We start from the raw sequence: 20,992 nt of genomic DNA, 5'->3' as shown, positions 1-20,992 counted from the left end.
ATGGGGGGTGGCGAGGGGAGTGCGGGAGGGGCATTTTTTGGTCCCAGGAGACTTCAGAGAGACCTGCTAGGCCCAAAAAGGGGTGGAGGGGGTATCATACGCGCATGTGGGGGAGGGAGGGGGAGCGCAGGGGGTTCACACATGTGTGTGCAGGGGCGAGGCACACGAGGGAACATGCGCATTGCATTATGGGTGTGGGAACTTGCAGCACACGAGGACAGAAAGGTTAGCCATCACTGCCCTAAATGATGTTGGAAAAACAGTCTTCACACAATCTGTTGGCATCAGTTTCTTTAATGATAACAGTAAGTATTTCCAATTTTTTGACAAATTCTGGATGTATGAAAAAAAAAAGTTTCCATTAAGGGTCTTGCTCATGAGATATCATCTTGGCTTGGATTTTTGAAATCACATAATCTTCTAATGATCCATCAACCTACAGGAGGTAACACGCTACCATTTCTTAGACCGGTGGGTCTCAACCTTCCTAATGCCGCAACCCTTTAATCCAGTTCCTCATGTTGTGGTGACCCCCAACCATAAAATTATTTTATGTTTTCCATATTTTTTTGAAAATATGTGTTTTCCGAAGGTCTTGGGCGACCCCTGTGAATGGGTCGTTCGACCCCCAAAGGAGTCCCTGCCCACAGGTTGAGAACCACTGTGTTAAACACTGGGGGGGGGATCTAGTTCACATAGAATGCTCTGCCTGATCTTATTAAAGAGATGTTAATACCAGCATAGGCCCCATGTAACATCCTAGAAAAAAATTATGCATATCCTTCGGAAGTTAATCAGCATACTCTTAACTGAACAAACACTAGCATTAATGAGGACAAGTAAACAAGAAGCTATCTGTGTAGAGGAACTGTGGAAGGAACTTCAACATAACATATTCATGACAAATTATTCATGTCTTCACACACTCATTTTTTTCATCAGTCAAGTGAGGCTTTAAAAACACTAAATTTTCCAAGCTACAACATGAGGACACTTCTTAATAAAATGGAAATCCAAAGGCAGAGCTTCAGAATTATGAATGTTCCCAATATGGTTGTTCAGTTGTGCATTTGTATTCCAGTCTATTAATTTAAATGATTTTGGAATGAAGTAGAACATGGTATTAACTTAAAAATGAGCAGGGTTTTAAAATTGGGAGGAAGAAATCCATCGATAATTTGTGCTGTGCTGATGACACTGCTCTGACACCTGCGATACAAATTTTCTGCAAACTCTAGGAATAAAAATCGAGGAATATGACGGAAAAATGAGGTAGATTAAATGTAAAGACGACTTAATTAATGATAACAGGTTCAGCAAACAGCCTAAGAAAAGGCAGTGAAGATACTAAAGCGATGGATAACCTTTGCCTCTTAGAGTCAAATATTAACAGCAATCAAGAAATATGCCACAGACCTATACTTGACAAGAATGAAAGCTTTAGAAAAGTTATTCAGATGGGGGGATGTGTCTACTGGAATCATACAGGAAATAGTTTCTCTGTTGCACTCTATGGAAGCAAAAAGTGGACTTTGAAGTACTAAAGGTAAAGGTAAAGTTTCCTCTCCCACATATGTACTAATCGTTCCTGACTCTAGGGGGCAGTGCTCATCTCCATTTCAAAACCGAAGATCCAGCGTTGTCCAAAGACATCTCCATGGTCATGTGGCTAGCATGACTAAATGCCGAAGGCGCATGGAACACTGTTTCCTTCCCACCAAAGGTGGTTCCTATTTTTCTACTTGCATTTTTACATTCTTTCAAACTGCTAGGTTGGCAGAAGCTGGGACAAGTAACAGGAGCTCATTCCATTACATGGCGCTAGGGATTCGAACTGCCGAACCACCGACCTTTCTGATCAACAAGCTCAGCATCTTAGCCGCTGAGCCACCACGTCCCTTTTTGAAATACTAGAATAGAAATAATTTTAGTATTAGTAGAAGTACTAGAATTTGGAATGCTTCTTTTGGGGGAAGACTCCTAAGAATACCATGGATAGCCAAGAAAACAAACAAATGGATCATCAAACAAATACAACCCAAATGAGCAGGGTCAAATTATCCCATTCAGATACATTATGTGAAGATTTCTCCGTTAGTTCTCTGGAGAAGTCTGTAATGCTGGGGAAATTGGAAAGAAAGAGAAAAAGTGGACAACCAACAAGATGGGTGGACTTGGTTATAGAAGCGAGGGGTGTGCTCCTAGAAGATGAAATGGATCAGGAGCAGACAGATTCTATCTATGTGGTTGCCAAGAGTTGACACTGTCTGAATGACACACAATCAATCACTCAATCCTTACAGCGGTAAACTTGAGACTTCTTTTCAACTATCTGTGGCTGAAAGTATAGAATAAAGTAGCTGTTCAAAAGATATCGAAGTATGTGTAAAAGTACCCAGTTACAAGTCTTCAAAATAGTGAGCACTGTTTACAAAAATGCCAAGAATCACCAGGAAACTGACAGGTATTAACTGCTAAATTCAAGCATAATATTAAATCAGCATCTCATACAGCTTGTTGTGCAAGCCAGTCTGGTTTATCTATCATACTAAGGCAAAAAAGAAACTAATTGCACTGATATTTTTAGTAATATGTCAGAAGAGTGTTTTTAGGTCATCAGGACTATGGCCATGGATCTCCTATTTTGTTCTCCCTATATTGGCTGCATTTTCCTATCACTGCTGCAAGAATAGCTTGAAAACATTTCTTAAATCCACATTTGATTATTAATCACAATTTACTATGCTATTTCAAGTACAAGTTATGGCTGATCTTATCAATAGTCAGAGAGGTAGGTTGCACCAGATTCAGCCCAGATCAGGAGAATCGATAGTAGCGGGAGCGGGAGGCTTTGCACACCTGCACCTGCGCAGAAGCGTCACACGCAGATGCACACCTGAACCAGTAGTAAAAAAAATTGGCTGACTAACCAACCACTGACAATAATTCATAGAAGAAGAAAAAACTAATGGGACAGGAGAGATTATAAAATCTGTACCCTGTTAAATTCAATGTCATTTAAGAGTTCACACAACATTTTACAAAGTTAGGTTGTTGGTTTGAGCTCCGAGCTTGGCAATTTAGTTGCAAATATTTTGTCACCTTTCAAGGAGACATTATCAGTGAGTTTTGAATTGTACTCATCTGTCAGAACCCTGGTCTTTAAATACCTTGAATCCTAGTCTGGATTCGGATTGTTTGATTGGCTGGTTGTTGTTTTGGTCTGATTTCTTGTGAGCTGAAGTCGGTCCACAACAACAACAGCCAGCCAATCAAATGGTCCAAATCCAGACCATGACTCAGAAGTATCCGAACAAACAACACCAATTTACATCACAGAGACAGTACTTAAAACCTAAGACCATGCCTTGGTAACATCAGCCAGTCAATCAAATAGTCCAAAGGCAGATCATGACTCAGAAGTAGTGGAATAAACAACATCCATACTAATTTGCATCACATAAAAAGGTATTTAAATACCAGTGTTCTCACAGACAAGCACAATTCAAAACGCACTGACAATGTCTCCTCGAATGGTGATGAAACATTTGCAAACATATCGCCAAGCTTGGAGCTCAAACCAACAATGTAACTACCAACCCAATCTACAAATATTCAAATACATTTCGTTTTACAATGTAGCTAACCTGCAGAAGAAGACAAACTGGCGTTGCAAATATGCAAAACAATGGGGCTGGAGAAAAGGCAATGAGGATGTAAGTTCATTATAGTCTTAAGTCAGGGGTCTCCAACCTTGTCAATTCTAAGACGTGTGAGCTTCAACTCCCAGAATTCCCCAATTCCCAGAATTTCTCAATTATGTGAATTGAAATACACAAGTCTTAACATTGCCAAAGTTGAAGAGCCCTGATTTAAACTAAGACTCAAAGACAGAAGGCATATCTTAAGTCAGTAGTGTACAGACAAATGTGTGGACAAAGTTACTCTAGCCATATTTGGGCTAAGTGGGTTTTTCCAATAAAGTTAGAGGAGGTATTTAGTCAGATACCACTATGTATTACATTGTAGTCTACTGGAAGTAATATAATTGCATTGGTAAAATAGGAATTTAAAAGTTAACATGAAACATGGTAAAATTTGTCAGGCTGGCATGACAGAAGTGAGCACATAGACAAAATTATCTGCTCCATTTATTTTGGGTCACATAGGGAGCTTGAGCAATTTAATATCTTCCAAAGAATATAATGGAAATATTTAAGGGGAAAATAATATATCATACCTGCAATAGGCCCATTGAGACATTCCACTTTGTTTTAATCTCAAGTTTCCTCTGACTCCTAAGGAATTTACAAGATCCTTCTACTATCAAGACAGTATGGGCATCTCTATTTTTCCCCCCTGTTGCTCTCTTTTCAATATTATCTGTGAGGTCTTGTTTACCAATTGCTTATATCAGTATTCCCCAACCTTCCCATTTCTGTGGACTGGTCGGTGGCAGCCAGGAGAGGGGCTAGTTTTGCCCAAGTGGTGGATGCGTCTGCACAACTCCATTTACACAAATGGAGCGTGCGCACACACCACTTGCACAAATGGAGTTTTACACACTCTTCCGCTCGCCCGACCAGATAATCTGAAGCACAGCTTCTCCCAGAGAATATCCATCTCATCAGAATAGAGGGACACACTCCAGCTCCTTTAGGAGGCACAATGGCTCAGTGACTTAATGATGCCGTAGAGGGCCTTTGGTCCAGCGGTTCCAGTCCTAGCACTGCATGGCCGGATGAGCTCCCATCACTTGCCTCAGATTCTGGAGTTTGAAAGCATGTTATACGTGAGTAGATAAATAGGTACACTTCAGTGGGGAGATGAGCTGGCACTTCTTGGGGATGGTTAGAATCCTGCTGCCATTGGACCTTTCCAGTTGCGGCACGCATTTGCAAGGTGGCTTTGGTTGAGGGAGAGGACCTCAGATGACGCAGCAGAAAAGCCGCCCATGTTTCTTTCTTTCCTCATCCCTTGTGGTGCATCTTGGGATGCACACGAGCATGAATCAACTAGATCTAGCAATGTTAGGCAGCCAAATTACTACTCTACATTAGCATTGTCCTTTTCTGGCTAATATAACTTCGCCCTACACTAAAAAGAAAAAGAAACTCCAGATTCTTTCATTTAAATGTCGCCATCTTATGGGAATTTTCAAACATACTTTTTTTATGCAGCTCCTGTCCTATGGAACAACCTCTTCCCTGTGACTGACAGGTCTCTACCCTTCTATCCTTCCAGAGATCACTTAATAACTGGACCTTAAAGCCTGGTGAACCCATGAGAATGCGGGTGAATCAGAGGCTGTCGCACCAGGCTTTTCTGTTTTTAGTTTTATCACTGTTGATTTTTATACCGTTTGTATCATTTCATCCTATTTTTATAGTGCATTATTAGTTTCAAGCCACCCAAAGTTGTTTTAAGAGGGGGCAGCTATATAAAAGTTTTAAATGAATAAATAAAATAAATTCACAAAACACACATAAAATCTGTTCAGTAAAGGAAGGGAGGGAAGTTATTTTTGCTAGCTTTAGCTTTTTATATATTAAATAATGTATGTTACCACTAGAGCTAGTTAATGTCAGCTTTTCTCCAGTTAGAATATATAATGAACACTAAATATATAATCTATCTATATATCCTCTCTTGGCTCTCAGATGCTGTTTTTGTTTAAAAACATTCATACAAAAGCATGGTAGCATTTATTGCATAAAATCCTCTGGAAAATACAGATTAGATCGAAGAAATAAATTTAGAACCACATTAAATTTAATCTGGTAATCTTTGTTCAATACCACAACACCTAAATGAACATACATTTTTAATAGATATAACCTAATTTAGCTTGATGTGAGCCGACATTCATTGTTGCATTTAAGAAATTATGGTTCACACTCTAATTAAAATCCATGTAGAAATCTGACAGAGAGAATATAATGTTTCACCACATTCTCTCAGTATGATTTTTTTTTTTTTACTTTTCAACAAATCGCCTACCAGCCTGCATACTTACCACTGATCTGTTCCATGAAGCATACATTGCCATTGGTGTTAAAAGCCAGAGTGTCAGGAGTAATGCAAAGAGTCTGGAAGACTGTAGAGTGGACAACATTCTTCAAAGACTGACTACACTCCAGGCAAATAGCCCAAATATCCTGCTCAGTAAGGCAGCTATCTTGCAGTGAAAGAATATCAGCGAGCGACACATTCTCCTGCCAAGACAAAAATTCACAATTACTCCACATTTCAGCACAGTGAACTTGATGAAGCTAGATCCAAGTAATGCAAAATCCACCAACCCAAAGGTTGTCAGGGTTCCAAATAGCATCCAAAATTAAATCAGAGTCCAAGGCAAAGTATTGCTCAAAGTTCCGATTTATTAAGAGAGCCATGTTGGCACATGTGGGAAAACCCGAATCTGAAAGTTTCCCAGTTTTCCCCACCCAATAGAAAGTTCACAATCTTGTACCTACACCCACAAGTCCATCACATGGCCCAATCTTCCACTGCCATGCTGGCAATTCCACCCATCCAGTTCCGGTCAGGTGCAGAGGCTCAGAAACAAAGGGTGACCTTGGCTTCCTAGAAATGAATATTTTTTGACTACCTAGCATCTAACTCCGTGCAATCCCCCCTCCCATTTTCCCACAATAGAGAAGACATAGTAGAATAATAGAAAGTGTGGCAGACCAAAGATCCAAAAGGAAGATGGCTGCAGGCCTGACACAAGAATTCACAATTACTCCACATTTCAGCATAGTGAACTTGATGAAGTTAGCTCCAAGTAATGCATAATCCACCAACCCTACACATTTCCAAAATGTTCAAAGCTTTCTAAGACAAAAACCTACAAGGTACTTGTATTTCAGGTTGTACCTTCGTGATCAACTGTACTAAACCTGCGTACTTAATTTTGTGTTGCTGTTTTAGATTTCTTTCCTCGCTCTCAGTATTTTTCTAATTTGCAGCTGCAACCCTCTCTAAACTTCCAAGTGCATCTTATCCGGAAAAGTGGATTTGATAAATTATATCAAGCATCACAGTAGCGCGCCAGCGTGCTTACTGTCCCTGTCCTATTGTCCCCATTTATTCGTACCCGTTTCCTGCGTTCATGTCCATGTTTATCCTTATATCTGTTATCTCGTTCATGTTTGACAAACCAAATAAATAGAAATAAAGTATCAGACCACGGAAGGTTCATAGAACAAAGATCTCATGATCAACACTAGAAACTGACTTCATACTCTCTCCTTCTTTCTTCCCTTCAAATATCTTCTTACCAATGTAAATATTATTTTTGTACAGGCAAGTGGGAAGAAAAACACATAATCTGCCATGGAAATCTAAAGAGAAACCCTAGAGAAAAATTGTCTATGACATTTTATTGATTTTTATATCACTTCATTTAATTTCCCTGTGCAGAATCCAGCAGGTTCTTTGATTATTGAGAAGCTGCGGGAAACGAAGCAAATGAAGGGATGCTTGGAGCAATGACGAAGAAAAACAACGTGAATGAATATGCTTGCATGCTATATTTGACAGTGTTTCATGGTGGTAAGAGCAGTGAAACATGTGCATTTCACTATGTTTCCTGCATGTTGAGATTTGTATTTAGAGGCTCTATCTAAGGTTACACTTTGCCTTTTGGGTAAGAATGAAGATCCATTGCAGAACACATAATAGAATTGCTCGCATTCACTCAGAGATGGATACCAGCTAGGCAAAGTCTAATAAGAATAACTCAGACAATGTCTTGTGAGACCATCTGAGACTTTTGAGTTCTTTTGGGAAGACTCGGGATTTACACAGAGCTCTCTGTGGCATGAACTCTGCCTTCTATAGGCTGGAGTTATAGCCTACCCATATCCCATTTTGGCTCTGGATAACCTCACTCTCCCACAAATGGATTGGGTTCATGGCTTGGGGATCTTCTTGAACTCATGATTCCCACTAGAAAGGTAGAAGGAGATCATGGCAAGGGGAAGTGTGCCTCGAGCTTCAATTGGTACTCCAGGCCTCCTTGTATGCCGCTAACGAGTAGGCTGACTTGGTCGCTCAACAGCAAGACATTGGTGAAGTGTGCACAGCAGCGCCTGCATTTTCTGCATCACATAAGAAAAGTACATCTTCCTCCTGCTGTCCTTGCCACTTTCTATAGAGCAGGGTGTCAAACTTGATTTCATTGAGGGCTGCATCAATTGTGTTTCACCTCGGGTCAGATGCGTGGCCTCCATGAGCTCCGTTTTAGCTGGCAGATGGTTGCAGGAGGCTGTCACAGCTGAAAACGGAGCATGGGAGGACCATGCACAGCCCTCCTGAGCTCCATTTTCGCTTGCAGAGACACTGTGGGCCAGTCCTTCACTGTTTCCAGGATGGGCTCACGGGCCATATATAAGCACCCTGTGGGCCATATCCAGCCTGTGGGCCTCGAGTTTGACACCCCCACTATAGAGGGACGATATGTCATATTGCATTACAATCTGGTTTGGAAGCATTACTGCTTCAGATGGGAAGGCGACGCAAAGAGTGGCAAGGATGGCAGAAAAGATCATTGGCAGTTCACTCCCTTCCATCCAGAAGAGGCATATCAGCGATGCCTGAACTGGGTCTGCAGGATTGTCTGGGACACTACACATCCTCTTCACGACCTGTTTTCCTTGTTACCTTCCGGGAGGAAGCTTCGTGCTATCCGCAACAGAACATTCAGATTCAGTCACAGTTTTCCATAACAGTATCAACCGTGTGAACTCTCAACCTTCCCCTTTCTGCTATGAATCCAAGATGAATGGTGATTCATATTTATATGCATTTATATGTTAGGCTGTAGGTATATATATATATATATGTATGTATGTATTTGTGTTACAACCCCTGGTATGCCTAAATATGGGAGGAAGGTCACTACTCCCTCTTTCTGTCCTTCAGCTTATCACAGAAGACCATGCAGGCAGAAAACCATATTTTTATTTTTAATGTTGCCTTTTTATATTTGTGTTGTATTTGTACTGATAAATAAATAAAGGGAGACTAGTATAGATCTATTTCGAGCTAATTAGCTCTCATCAGCTAGCCATACCCTTACTGGGATTCGAACCTGGGCTAAGACTCCTGCCTAAGATATAATACAGGTTCGAATCCCAGTAAGGGTATGGCTAGCTGATGAGAGCTAATTAGCTCGAAATAGATCTATACTAGTCTCCCTTTATTTATTTATCAGTACAAATACAACATGTGTGTGTGTGTGTGTGTGTGTGTGTGTGTGTGTGTATAGCATATCTGTAAGTGTGTTATGTAGATGTACACTTTTGAGACCAGGCCCAGATTTTCATTTTTAATGTGTGCCAGAGTGCCCACGGGAAAAAAATGACAATACAGGTTACCTTAATCCTTAGTCTAAAAGGACTTCACAACAGTGGCATATGTCTCATCATCTTGCAACACATATTACATGGGGCTGCCTTTTAAAACAAAGGTTTTGATTGGGCCAAAGGTTAAGGTTTAGCAAAGTTGAGATCAATGTTACATAGACGAATCATGTATATTAACACAATTACATTGCTGCATTGATTAGTAGTTTAATTCTAAAATCAAGGTTATTTCCTATACACTTTTACATAGTACAGACTCAATTTATAGGAATTCCTCCAGCAAAGGCCATTCCATTCCATATATTCTTTTAGAGGAGAGATGTGGAGGATCTCCACCTTACAAGAATGCCCCGTGATGCCCCTTCTCAGAGGCTGCTTTCACACCTTTGGAGCACTTCACCTCTTGAGTACATATTACCCCAATCATCAATTCTTTAGAAAATCTCTTAAGACCTCATTATTCCCGAGGGCAGTTTGGTGCTTATCGTGATGGTGCTCAGCTTGATTAGCTAAGTTTCCTTCACATTTTAATATCTTTTTTTCTTGGACTTTATATTATTTTGCTACAATTGGAAATCACCTTGAAATCCAAGAAACAGCTATTACATAAAACCTTGTACACATAGCTAAATAAAAATAACCACAGTTCTTCTCAGAAAAAAATGTTTTAAACTTTTGTGGCAAGGTAATTATAAACCTACTTAGAAAAAACATAGCATCTTTTGACAGAAATGCCTAAAAAGTTTTATATATTATATAGAACTCATCATATAGCAGGTCCTATCCTATCCTATTATGTCCTGTTCTATTCTGTCCTGTTCTGTTCTGTTCTGGGCCTAAATGTCTACAAAATATTGACATAGATGTATAAAAAGAGGACAGTTATAAACCCAATAGTTCCTTTTTAAAAAAAGGAAATTTCCCCTCTTTTCCCTTTCTCTCTCTCTTTTCTTTCCACTCTTTGATATTGTTAAATTTGCTTCATTTATCTATTTTTATTAATGAGTGTGTATGTATGTGTGTATTTATATATAAAGTGTGTATTTAAGGTATGTATTTATATAAAGTAATAGTATAGTAGAGATTTTAATACTAATTAGCTTAAGATCAAAACCGTTATCATATAACAACCCAATGCAATTTGCAGTGGGCGTTTTTCAATGTTATACTCAACTTTGTATGAAACATTCAAATAATTTTATGGATGTAATATTGTCATTTTAAATTATAATTAATAGTGAAAGAAAAGTGTCTATGGAGGTTCTCAGTCATCCAGGTCATGGTTGTCCCAAAGATGCTTTTTCAAGAGGGAACTGGACTTTGCTTTTTCTTGGAAGAAGTTTCACTTCTCATCCAAGAAGCTTTTTCAAAGCCAAAGAAGCTTCTTGGATAAGAAGCAAAGAAAAACCAGAAAGTCCAGTTATCTCTTGAAAAGGCACCTTTGGGGCAGTGAAAGAAAAGGGTTTTTTTAGTCTTCTTTATTTTCAATACTCTAAGTTATCTAAATATAATGTTAACAATCTTCAATTAATATTGCATAAAGTGTGCTGTACTGAAACAAAATGTATCCAGGTTTATAAAAACATAATAAAAAGGAAAAAGAAAAAGAAAAAGTCTAAAGCTTAAACTTATACCACATTGGACCACCCTCGTTCCAAAACCAAAACGGTTGTCTGTGAAATCAGTTAATCAGTAGGAAAAGAAGTGGCCCCATGGGGGTAGTGTTAAAAGAGGGATTAGCCTAGAATGCCTATGTAGTCACAAACAGACTAAGTCCTAGCTCCTTGAATTGAATTGACTTTTATCCAACGCCTAGCAGGTGCTAACCATTAGGTGAGAAGATTATGGGTGGGCTGTGTTTAGCAATAAATAAATTTAATTGGAACCTCACATGTAGACCTCTTTTTTCTATGCCTGACAGTTAATATCTTATTGCTTATTAGAATTTCATTATTATACTCTAGAGCAGTGTTTCTCAAACTTGGCGACTTTAAGTCCTGTGGACTTCAACTCCCAGAATTCCCCAGCCAGCTATGCTGGCTGGGGGATTCTGGGAGTTGAAGTCCACAGGACTTAAAGTCGCCAAGTTTGAGAAACACTGCTCTAGAGTTATGTACATACTTGACTCACTTCTGTGTGTTCTTAATTTATTCTATTTGTTCTGTACACTTTTTTTAATTATCTCTAATTGTAAATAAAACAAAATCATAATATTATGGTCCCAATGGAACGTTCAAATAAAGAGTCCACACTGTGTCCCTAAACACCTGCAAGCGTATTTTTATTAGCAGCCCAATGAATGGAACAATTAGCTCAATCCTCAGTGTGCTTGTAAAACATTCTTGCTCCAGTACTACATTTCCTGGTAAGCTTATTTAAGAATGGGAGACATACTCTCTTGCTAAAAGAATACTGTGGTGCTACAAAGCCCCATGGCAAATGCTTTCCCCCTGGTTACGATCCAACTGCTGTAAATACAAATGTTCTTACCATGTGGCAAAGGTACAAACATAAAAATTCTGCACAGACCATGAAAAAGTAACATTCTCTCCAGTTGAGCGTGGCCATATTCATGGGAAAGCATTTTAAGCATTAACGGAAGGATAAAATCAGGCCAGAGTTCCTCTGCTTTTCTGCCCTCAGAAAAAATAATTCTAATTATTTTATAATTAGAAACAAATATTCTAACTTAAAAGGGTTAACTTAATTGTATAGGTTGCCATCAAGGAACTATATCACTTTTCCAGAAGTGTATTAGCTGAAATGTTTTACTGCTGGATTTTTATATCCTGAACTGAATTTCAAAGGGAAGAAGTTCCACTGAGCATCCAAATTGAGTAGAAAAATGGGATACAAATTTGTTCAATAAATAAAATGGATTTAATTTTCTATATTGGTTAGGTTAGCAGTTCTGTTTGATAGTTCTTGGTTTTGATTTTTAAATGTTGATGTTTTTATTTTCTTGTTTTGCTTTTATTTATGTGAAGTTTTGGCAGCATTCCTTCTGTGGAACAGCTTGAGTACAAATATTTTTTTAAAAGCCTCTTTTTGATCAAGCTTCTGAAAAGTAGTAAAAAACCTGGCTCTGAAATAACATTTGGAGGATGTCAGATTTTCTTTTCTGATTTATATCAGCTGGTTAGTGCTATTGTAATTTATATTACTTGTGATTTCTTTGCTTTCTTTAATCTTGTCTTCTAGTCTCTGTTTTGAAGCACAGCAGCATAGAAACACTAGCAATAAATAAAAATAAATACTACACATTCATTATGGCATCTGGCCATAAATAAATGAATAAACAAAAGACACATAGCTCTTTCTAGGTTAAGTGGAAAACAAAAGGTACGTCTCCAGGTGGTTTTTCAGGCGAAATTTAAAGTTACAATGGAATATTTTGAAAGAGTAATGTAATACTTCCCAAAGGGTTACATTTTGGACTAAAGGCCAACCTTGTTCAATCTTCCATTTTCAAAGCGACCAACCAGATTTCTACAGAGAGCATACAAGCAGGAGATTAAAGTCCCACAGCAACTACTACGTGTTCCCGTTCTCATAAGCATGCTGTCTGCAAAGCTGGGGGTACCGAGTCCCTTCGGGGAGAGGGGGTGGTCTAGAAATCAAATCAAATAAATAAAATAATAAATACTACGGGTAGTTCTCAACTTACAACTGGTTACTTAGTGACCATTTGAAAGTACGACAGTCACACACACCCAAACGCTACTTACAACCCAATTCCGAAGTAATGGCCATTGCAGCGCCCCTTTAGTCATCTGTTCTTAAGACCAACTGCAGCAATGCCGCAGTAGGACACATATACACACACCATTCATCTCCTTCCCCATCTCCTCCCACCAGTACTTGCAGGTCTTGTGCCTGCTTCAAACTCCCCTGGGCTCCACACCGTCCTCCTCACCCCACATCCCCCAATCCAATGCAGAATGTCCAGAAAATGGCAGCCCCTTCTGGAAAAGTGCCATATGTCCCAGTAAAGGAGTGATCTTCCCTTCTTCCTTAACCCTAGCTCCAGATATCTTTGAAAGATAAATGGCCAATGGGTAACACAGGGTGACACGAGTGTGGGGCGCAGTGGGGTGGGAAGCAAGCCTCAGGGGAAGATAGCAGAGCCCGAAGTGCCTCAAGGGATGGGGGAGGCCCCCGAGGCCCCCCATGTTTTCTTTAATAACTGCATCAGGAAGAACAGGGATGGGGGGGGAGAGCTCTAAGTGGTGATCACACTTAGATCACTTATGATTGCCACTTTATATCCCTTAACACCTATCACAATTTCCAACCGTAATGGGGCAGCTCCATGACGGTCATTGGTTGAAGACTGCCTGTATATTATTTCAACCGTGTTACACTCAGTTAAGAATTTAATGATACTTGTAAAGAGACTTTCATTAAGAGAAATATTGCCATGGTACTGAAGTTATTGTAAATACAGAGCACATTCTTCAGCAGAACATGCCTCAATATTAGGATGAATCAGAAACATATACACAATGCCACTTCAGTCTACTTAATTAGAAGTGGCTTTTGATAAATACCATATTTTTCGGAGTATAAGACGCACCCTTCCCCCCCCCCCAAAAAAAGAGGGAGAAAATCCGGGTGCGTCTTGTACACTGAATACAGCATTTTTGGCTTCCGGAAACCCCGTCCCCTTTACAAAAATGGACGTGCATAGCCTTTAGGAGCCTTGGAGGGTGCTCCTGAGGGCTGGGAATAGGCAAAAACAAGCGAAAAATGGGCTGGCTTTTTGCTCATTTTTGCCCCCTTCCCAGCCCCCAGGAGCACTCTAGGAGCCTCCTAAAGACTATGTATGCCCTGTTTTTGGCAAAAAAATGGGCCCGTTTTCATGAAAAATAGGCTGCTTTTTACTCGCTTTCCCCCGCCCCCAACCCCCAGGAGCACTTTGCAGGTCTCTCAAACTCTCTGCATGCCACTTTTTTCAGAAAACACAAGGCGTGCAGAGGGTTTGGGAGGCCTGCAGAGTGCAAAAACGTTTTTTTAAAAATTTACCTCTTCAAAATCTTAGTGTGTCTTATACTCCGAAAAATACGGTACTTGTTTCAACCAGATACTAGTGAATGCAGCACAGAATTCACTTGCGCTGGCAATTAGTAATGGATCAGATAGGACACTGACAAGCAGGGCCGGATTTAGATTCTTCGGCCGATTCGCTCACACAGAGAGGGACTCCTCCGGGTGCCGTCCACTAGGCTGTGCCAGCGGGCGGCGCCCAGGGGAAGGGCCTTCTCTGTGATGGGCCCGACCCTCTGGAATGACCTTCCCCCTGATATTAGAACAACCACAGACCTCCGCTCCTTCCGTAAGAAGCTAAAAACCCACCTGTTTAATCTAGCCGGCTTGGCCTAATTCCAGCTCTCCCACCTCAGTCTGTATTTTTAAATTTCGTGGGTGGTCTTAGGCTAAGTTTTTAATTTTTATAAATTTGTACAGGGGTTTAAAGTTTAATTCGATTTTAACTATATTTATGATTATTTGTATAGTTTTTAATTTGGTACCTGTACACCGCCCCGAGTCCCTTCGGGGAGAGGGGGCGGTCTAGAAATAAAATAAAATAAATAAAATAAATAAATAGGCTATTCCACTTATGGGGCCCTTTCACCTCCCATTTTTAAGTTTGTAAATTACATGAGAGATAATAAAATACATCATTACTGTGATATATATCAATATATTAAATGAAACATGTTGTAATTGGTACTAACCTTTATAAAAAATATGGCACGGATTATAAATAAAAATAAAAGGCCCCTCTTGATCTTGAGGCCCTAGGCTGAAGCCTAGTTAGCCTATAGGAAAATCCGGCCCTGCTGACAAGTTAAGGAAACACTGAAGGGTGAATGGATTCAACCCTGGGAGCATGAAGGACACCTTTTTTCTTTTCTTCCACTCCATTCATGTCATTGATTCTAATGAGAGGCGTTCCAAAGTCCGGCTGGACAGTCGAAAGTGTTGCTTGAAAACAGCCCCTTTCTTAAAACATTTTGCTAACGTTCCATGGGAAAGACAGTACAGCTGAATCATGCCTTTTCCAGTTGTAGGTTTGCAGTCCCTTTACCCACCTGTCCCGCAAGGGCAATTCATGCAATTGCAGTTAGTCCTCAACTTACAACATTCAACTAGTGACCGCTCAAAGTTACAGCACTGAAAAAAGTGACCTAGGACCATTTTACACCCTTGCAACCATTGCAGCATCCCCGTGGTCACGGGATCAAAATTCAGACTATTGGCAACTGCCTCACATTTATGACCGTTGCAGTGTTCCGGGATCATGTAATCACTTTTTGTGATCTTCCGACAAGCAAAGTGAATGGATAAACCAGATTCACTTAGCAACCATGTTACTAACTTAACTGCAATGATTCGCTGAACAACTGTGGCGAAGTAGGTCGTAAAATGGGACAAAGCTCACTTAATTTTAGGCTCAGTTGGGGGTCATAAGTCAAGGACTACCTGTACTGCATCTTTTATGACTTAGGCCAGTGTGGATTTCTACCCCCAGAATTCCCCAGCCAGCCAGAATTCTGGGAGTCGAAGTCCACACATCTTAAAAGTTGTCAAGGATGAGAAACTCTGATTTAGAGATCACTTTTATGACTTGTTTCCTAGTTAGGAAGGATCTGGGGGGGGGGGATGTTGTTCCAAGAGACACCTTGACCGGTTTATATGCCCTCCCTCTCAGCAGCTCCACACCTAGAATACGGCATCCACTTTTGGTCACCACACTACAAAAAAGATGTCGAGACTCTAGAAAGCGTGCTGAGAAGAGCAACCAAGATGATTAGGGGAGACTAAAACATAAGATGAACAGTTGTAGGAACTGGGCATGGCTAGTCTATGAAGAGAAGGACCAGGGGGGAGACATGATAGCAGCATTCCAATATTTGAGGGACTGCCACAGAGAGTGGGACAATGAGAAGACATTGTGCTACACGTCTGTGAACAGCTTGCCTCCAGAAATTGTGGGTGCTTCATCACAGCATGTTTCTAAAAAGAGTCTAGAAGGTCACTTATCTAAAATGATATAGGTTTTCCTGCTTGAGCAGGGGGTTGGACTAGAAGACCTCCAAGGTCCTTTCCAGCTCTATTCTATTCTATGCTCCAAAGCACCTGAAGGCCATATGAGGAATAATGGATGGAAACTCACCAAGGAGAGATTCAACCTGGAAATAAGGAGACATTTTCTGACAATGAGAACAATCCACCAATGGAAGAGTAGTTGCCTTCAGAAGTTGTGGGAGCTTCATCTCTGGAAGCTTTCATGAAGAGACCATCTGTCAGAAATGGTGAAGGGTCTCCTGCTTGGGGCGGGGAGGGGGAGTTTGACTAGATGACCTCCAAGGTGCCTTCCAACTCTATTCTATTCTATTCTCTAAAGCACCAGAAGGCCAGACAAGGAATAATGGTTGGAAACCGAACAAGGAGAGATTCAACCTGGAAATAAGGAGACATTTTCTGACAGTGAGGACAATCCACTGTTCTCAATAGTAGTTGCCTTCAGTGGAAGAGTTAGTTGCCTTCAGAAGTTGTGGGAGCTTCATCCCTGGAAGTTTTCAAGAAGAGGCTGGCTGCCATCTATCATAAATGGTGAAGGGTCTCCTGCTTGGAGAGGGGGGGAGTTGGATTAGATGACCTCTAAGGTCCCTTCCAACCGCCGGAGCTGCTCACCTCGTCCTCCGAGAGCGCCGGCAGGGGATCGAAGTCGCAGCACTCTTCCTCCGCAAACTCCTCCATCGCGGCTGCTTGCGAGGGTCCTTTCAGGCCCGACCGGGAAAAGAAGCGACCCGAGAGGACTCGACTTCCAACGGCCAGCCGGACTCTCTCCGGGATCCAACGCCGCCGGCGCCCCTTCCCCTGCCCAGCCTCGCCCCGTCCCCTCGTTCTCCTCCTGTAGCTGGTTGGGGTCCGTCTCTTCTCCTTCCCCGACGGTTTGGCTCGCCGCGCCTCCCTCCCGGCGCCGTCCGACAAATGTGTTTGCTGAGCGAGGCAGCGCCCCTGGCAACCGAGCCGCCTCGCCCTCGGCCGGGCTGGAGCCAAGAAGGGAGGCTCCGCCTTGTTCCGGGCCGGTGGCCGAAAAACGGGGGAGGCATCGCCAGCTCTCCTTTAAAGAGTAACTCCGCTACAAGCGGAGACGAAGTTTCGTCGCTGCAGCTGCTCATTGGCTGGTTTTGGCCTTCGCCGGCGGCTCCTGAAACCCTGAGCCTTCCCACCTTTAAAAAAAAAATAAGGATAAATAGCGGAGCCCTTTGGTGACCTAAGTCAATGGCGACCAGATGCAGGAATACAGGATAAGAGAGTTGGATGGGACCTTGGAGATCTTCTAGACCAGGAGTGTCCAAATTTGGGAACTTTAAGATAGCTGGCTGGGGAATTCTGGGAGTTGAAGTCCACAAGTCTTTAAAGTTCCCAAGTTTGGACACCCCTGGTCTAGACCAGTGGTGGGCAACCCGTGGCTCGCGAGCCACATGCGGCTCTTTACACCCTTTAATGCGGCTCTTCTGTGTGCCGGGTGCCCGCTCCCCTCCCTCCTCTCGGGCTTCGGAGGGAAGCTTCTGCAAAAGCCCGAGCGAGTGACAACCAATTTTGGTCCTATGACTGCAGAATGCTGCAAAATACTATAAATGCAGGCCAGTTGTTGAGTGTTTCAAATGTGATTGGAACACTCAACAAGGTGACCACAGTGTGTGTGTGTGTGTGTGTGTGTGTGTGTGTGTGTGTGAGTGAGACAGACAGACAGACAGACAGAAGAGGAACAGAGAGGGAGTGAGGGAGGGAATCAGAGAGAGACTGACAGACAGACACACACACAGACACACACAGAGAGACAGAGAGGGGGAGGGAGGGAGAGAAAGATAGACAGACAGAGAGAGAGACACACACAGAGTGAGTGATTAAGTGAATGAGTGAGAGACAGACACACCCACATACACAGAGTGACAGAGAGAGAGGAAGGGAGGGGAGAGAGACAGAGGGAGAGACAGAGACAGACACACACACACACAGAGTGACAGAGATGGGGGAGGGAGGGAGAGAGAGACAAAGAGCCAGAGAGAGAGAGAGAAAGAAAAAGAAAAAAAGAAAGAAAGTGGGAGAGAGAGATGAAATTAAAAACAACAACATACAAACCTGACTTACTCAAACTATCCAAGGAAATGCAAGGCCAATGTTCACATTAGTGGTTGTGACTTTGTCAGTCAATGTCAGGATGTAATTTTCTCTACATTGTAAGGCAAATTTTACGGAATTTAACGTTATCGATAAATAATATCGTTCTAAAGTTTTTGTTTTATTAGTTGTGTTATTTGTATCCTCCCGACCTATGTGGATACTTGCATGCAGAATATTCTCAATAAAAAGTTATTGAAACTAAAAACAGTGTATTTTCGGTTTTAAAAATGTGGCTCTCAAAGTAAATTTCAATCGTGGTTTTGGCGAGATTTGGCTCAGTTGAAAAAAAAGGTTGCCCACCACTGGTCTAGACCAATCCCCTGCTCAACCAGAAGACCTTATACCAATTCAGATAATGGTTACCCAATCTCTTCTTTAAAAGCTCCCACAACTTCTGAATGCAAGCCTTCCACTGATTGTTCTAACCCTCAGGAAATGTCTCTTTAATTCTAGGCTGCTTCTCTCCTTGATTAGTTTCCATCTGTTGCTTCTTGTCCTGCCTTCAGGTGCTTTGGAGAATAGGTTGAACTTGAGCCCCTCTTCTTTGTGGCAGCTCCTCAAATATTGCAAATAGTGGCCATCATGTCACTCCTAGTCCTTTTTTTAGTCCAGAGATACCCAACTCCTGCAACTGTTCTTCACATTTTTTAGCCTCCAGTCCCCTAATCATCTTGGTTGCTCTCCTCTGCATGCTTACTAGAGTCTCAACATCTTTTTTATATCGTGGCGGCCAAAACTGGGCTCAATATTCCAAGTGCGGTCTTACAAAATGGCATTAGCACTTGAACTAAAAAGTGGAATCCAGAAAAATTGTCTCGGGAATATGTGGTTGGAGGGGATCAAGATTTAAGATGTGGGTCTTACAAATCGTGGTAGCCTCAAGTGGCCCAGGCTAAGCCTTTGGCATTATGAGGGCTCCTTGGTGCTCTCTGAGCATGCTGGTTTTCTCACAGATGCTTCATTACCCAGACTAGGTAACAACATCAGTGCTAGAAGCTGTTGGGCTTTAAACCATCATGCTAGCACTGATAATGTTATCAAGTTTGGTTAATGAAACGTCTGTGAAAAAAACAGCAAGCGCAGAGAGCACCATTTCAACCCTGGGCTACAAATATTCTCCTTTGGACTATCTCCATTACAGATAGTCCTTGACTTGCAACAGTTCATTTAGTGACCGTTCAAAGTTACACCGGCACTGAAAAAAGTGACTGATGAGCATTTTTCACACTTACAACCTTTGAAGCATCCCCATGATCATGTGATCAAAATTCAGATGCTTGGCAACTGGTTCATACTTATGAATGTTGCTATGTCCTGAGGTCATGTGGTCACCTTTTGTGACTTTCTGATAAGCAAAGTCAATGGGGGAATCAGATTCACTTAACAACCAGGTTACTAACTTACCAACTGCAGTGGTTCACTTAACTGTGGCAAGGAAGATCATAGTAAAATGGGGTAAAACTCACTTAATAAATGTATCACTTGACAATAGAAATGTTGGACTCAATTGTAGTCGTAAGCTGAGGACTTCCTGTATTTCTCAAGCTAGACAACTTTAAGAGATGTGGACTTCATCTCCCAGATTCCCTTTTGCAGGTTGAGGAACACTGCATTAAGGACTGCCTTTGCCTGATGTTCTTGCATTTACTCCAGAGGTGGTATGCAGCAGGTTTTGACCAGTTCTGGAGAACTGGTAGCGGAAATGTTGAGTAGTTCGGAGAACTATTCAAGCACTAAGTCTCTTAGAGACTAATCATAGGTACATTTTCCTGGAGAAGAAACTATGCCAACAGAAGCACATAACAAGACTTTCCTTTTGCCAAAAAAAACAAAACAAAACCTCTTGCATTACAATCAATGTGATTAGACCACCACAAGCACATGCTACACTGAGAAGTTGTGTCACTGCAACATTGAAACATTGTGTACACATTCAACTGAAATCGCAACTGGCATTGGGTAACAATATAGAATAAACAATAGCCAGTTTTTCAGTCTTATTATTCTTAAAATATTATGTTTACTGCCTAGTTTCTGCTCCAATATAATATTGTAGCAGGGTAATCCACGACATGTCTAATATTTGTACTTGGAAAATGGCAAATATTCATAGGATTTTTAGTAGCCTTCACCTATATAATCTGTATTTTGGAGCTAAGTCCCAAACTTTAGCTGTGATCATAAGTCATATACATACGTATGTGTGTGTGTGAGAGAGGGGGGGGGAGGGAGGGAGGGAGGGAGGGAGGGAGGGAGAATCAGAGATTAAAGCCCATAGAATAGAATACTGAGCAATGTCTCTTCAGGTTTCACCAAATCTAGACACAAATACTCAAAAGTATAGGAAATAAGACAACCTTGAACTTTTGGAGTAAAAAGACACACAAAACCTGAGTGGAATGATGTCATATAGTTTGCTC

General features: G+C 41.4%; 1 protein-coding gene across 1 annotated transcript in view; it reads right to left on the bottom strand.

Moving 5' to 3' along the window:
• The window catches only part of KNDC1 (kinase non-catalytic C-lobe domain containing 1), a 91,193-nt gene extending 73,728 nt beyond the window's left edge, over positions 1 to 17,465 (bottom strand). Inside the window, exons 1-2 of the mRNA XM_081955335.1 lie at positions 17,073 to 17,465; positions 6,017 to 6,215 (exon numbers count right to left, since the gene is read on the bottom strand). Coding sequence (XP_081811461.1) covers positions 6,017 to 6,215; positions 17,073 to 17,138 — 265 coding nt within the window. The 5' untranslated portion in view covers positions 17,139 to 17,465. The remainder of the gene's footprint in view (positions 1 to 6,016; positions 6,216 to 17,072) is intronic.
• Between the last annotated feature and the right edge of the window lie 3,527 nt (positions 17,466 to 20,992).

The sequence above is a fragment of the Natrix helvetica genome (genome assembly GCF_964273705.1).
Source record: "Natrix helvetica genome assembly, chromosome: 5".
Lineage (NCBI taxonomy): Eukaryota > Metazoa > Chordata > Lepidosauria > Squamata > Natricidae > Natrix > Natrix helvetica.
Note: the sequence above shows the minus strand (reverse complement) of the source record. Positions and strands in the feature narration are given on the sequence as shown.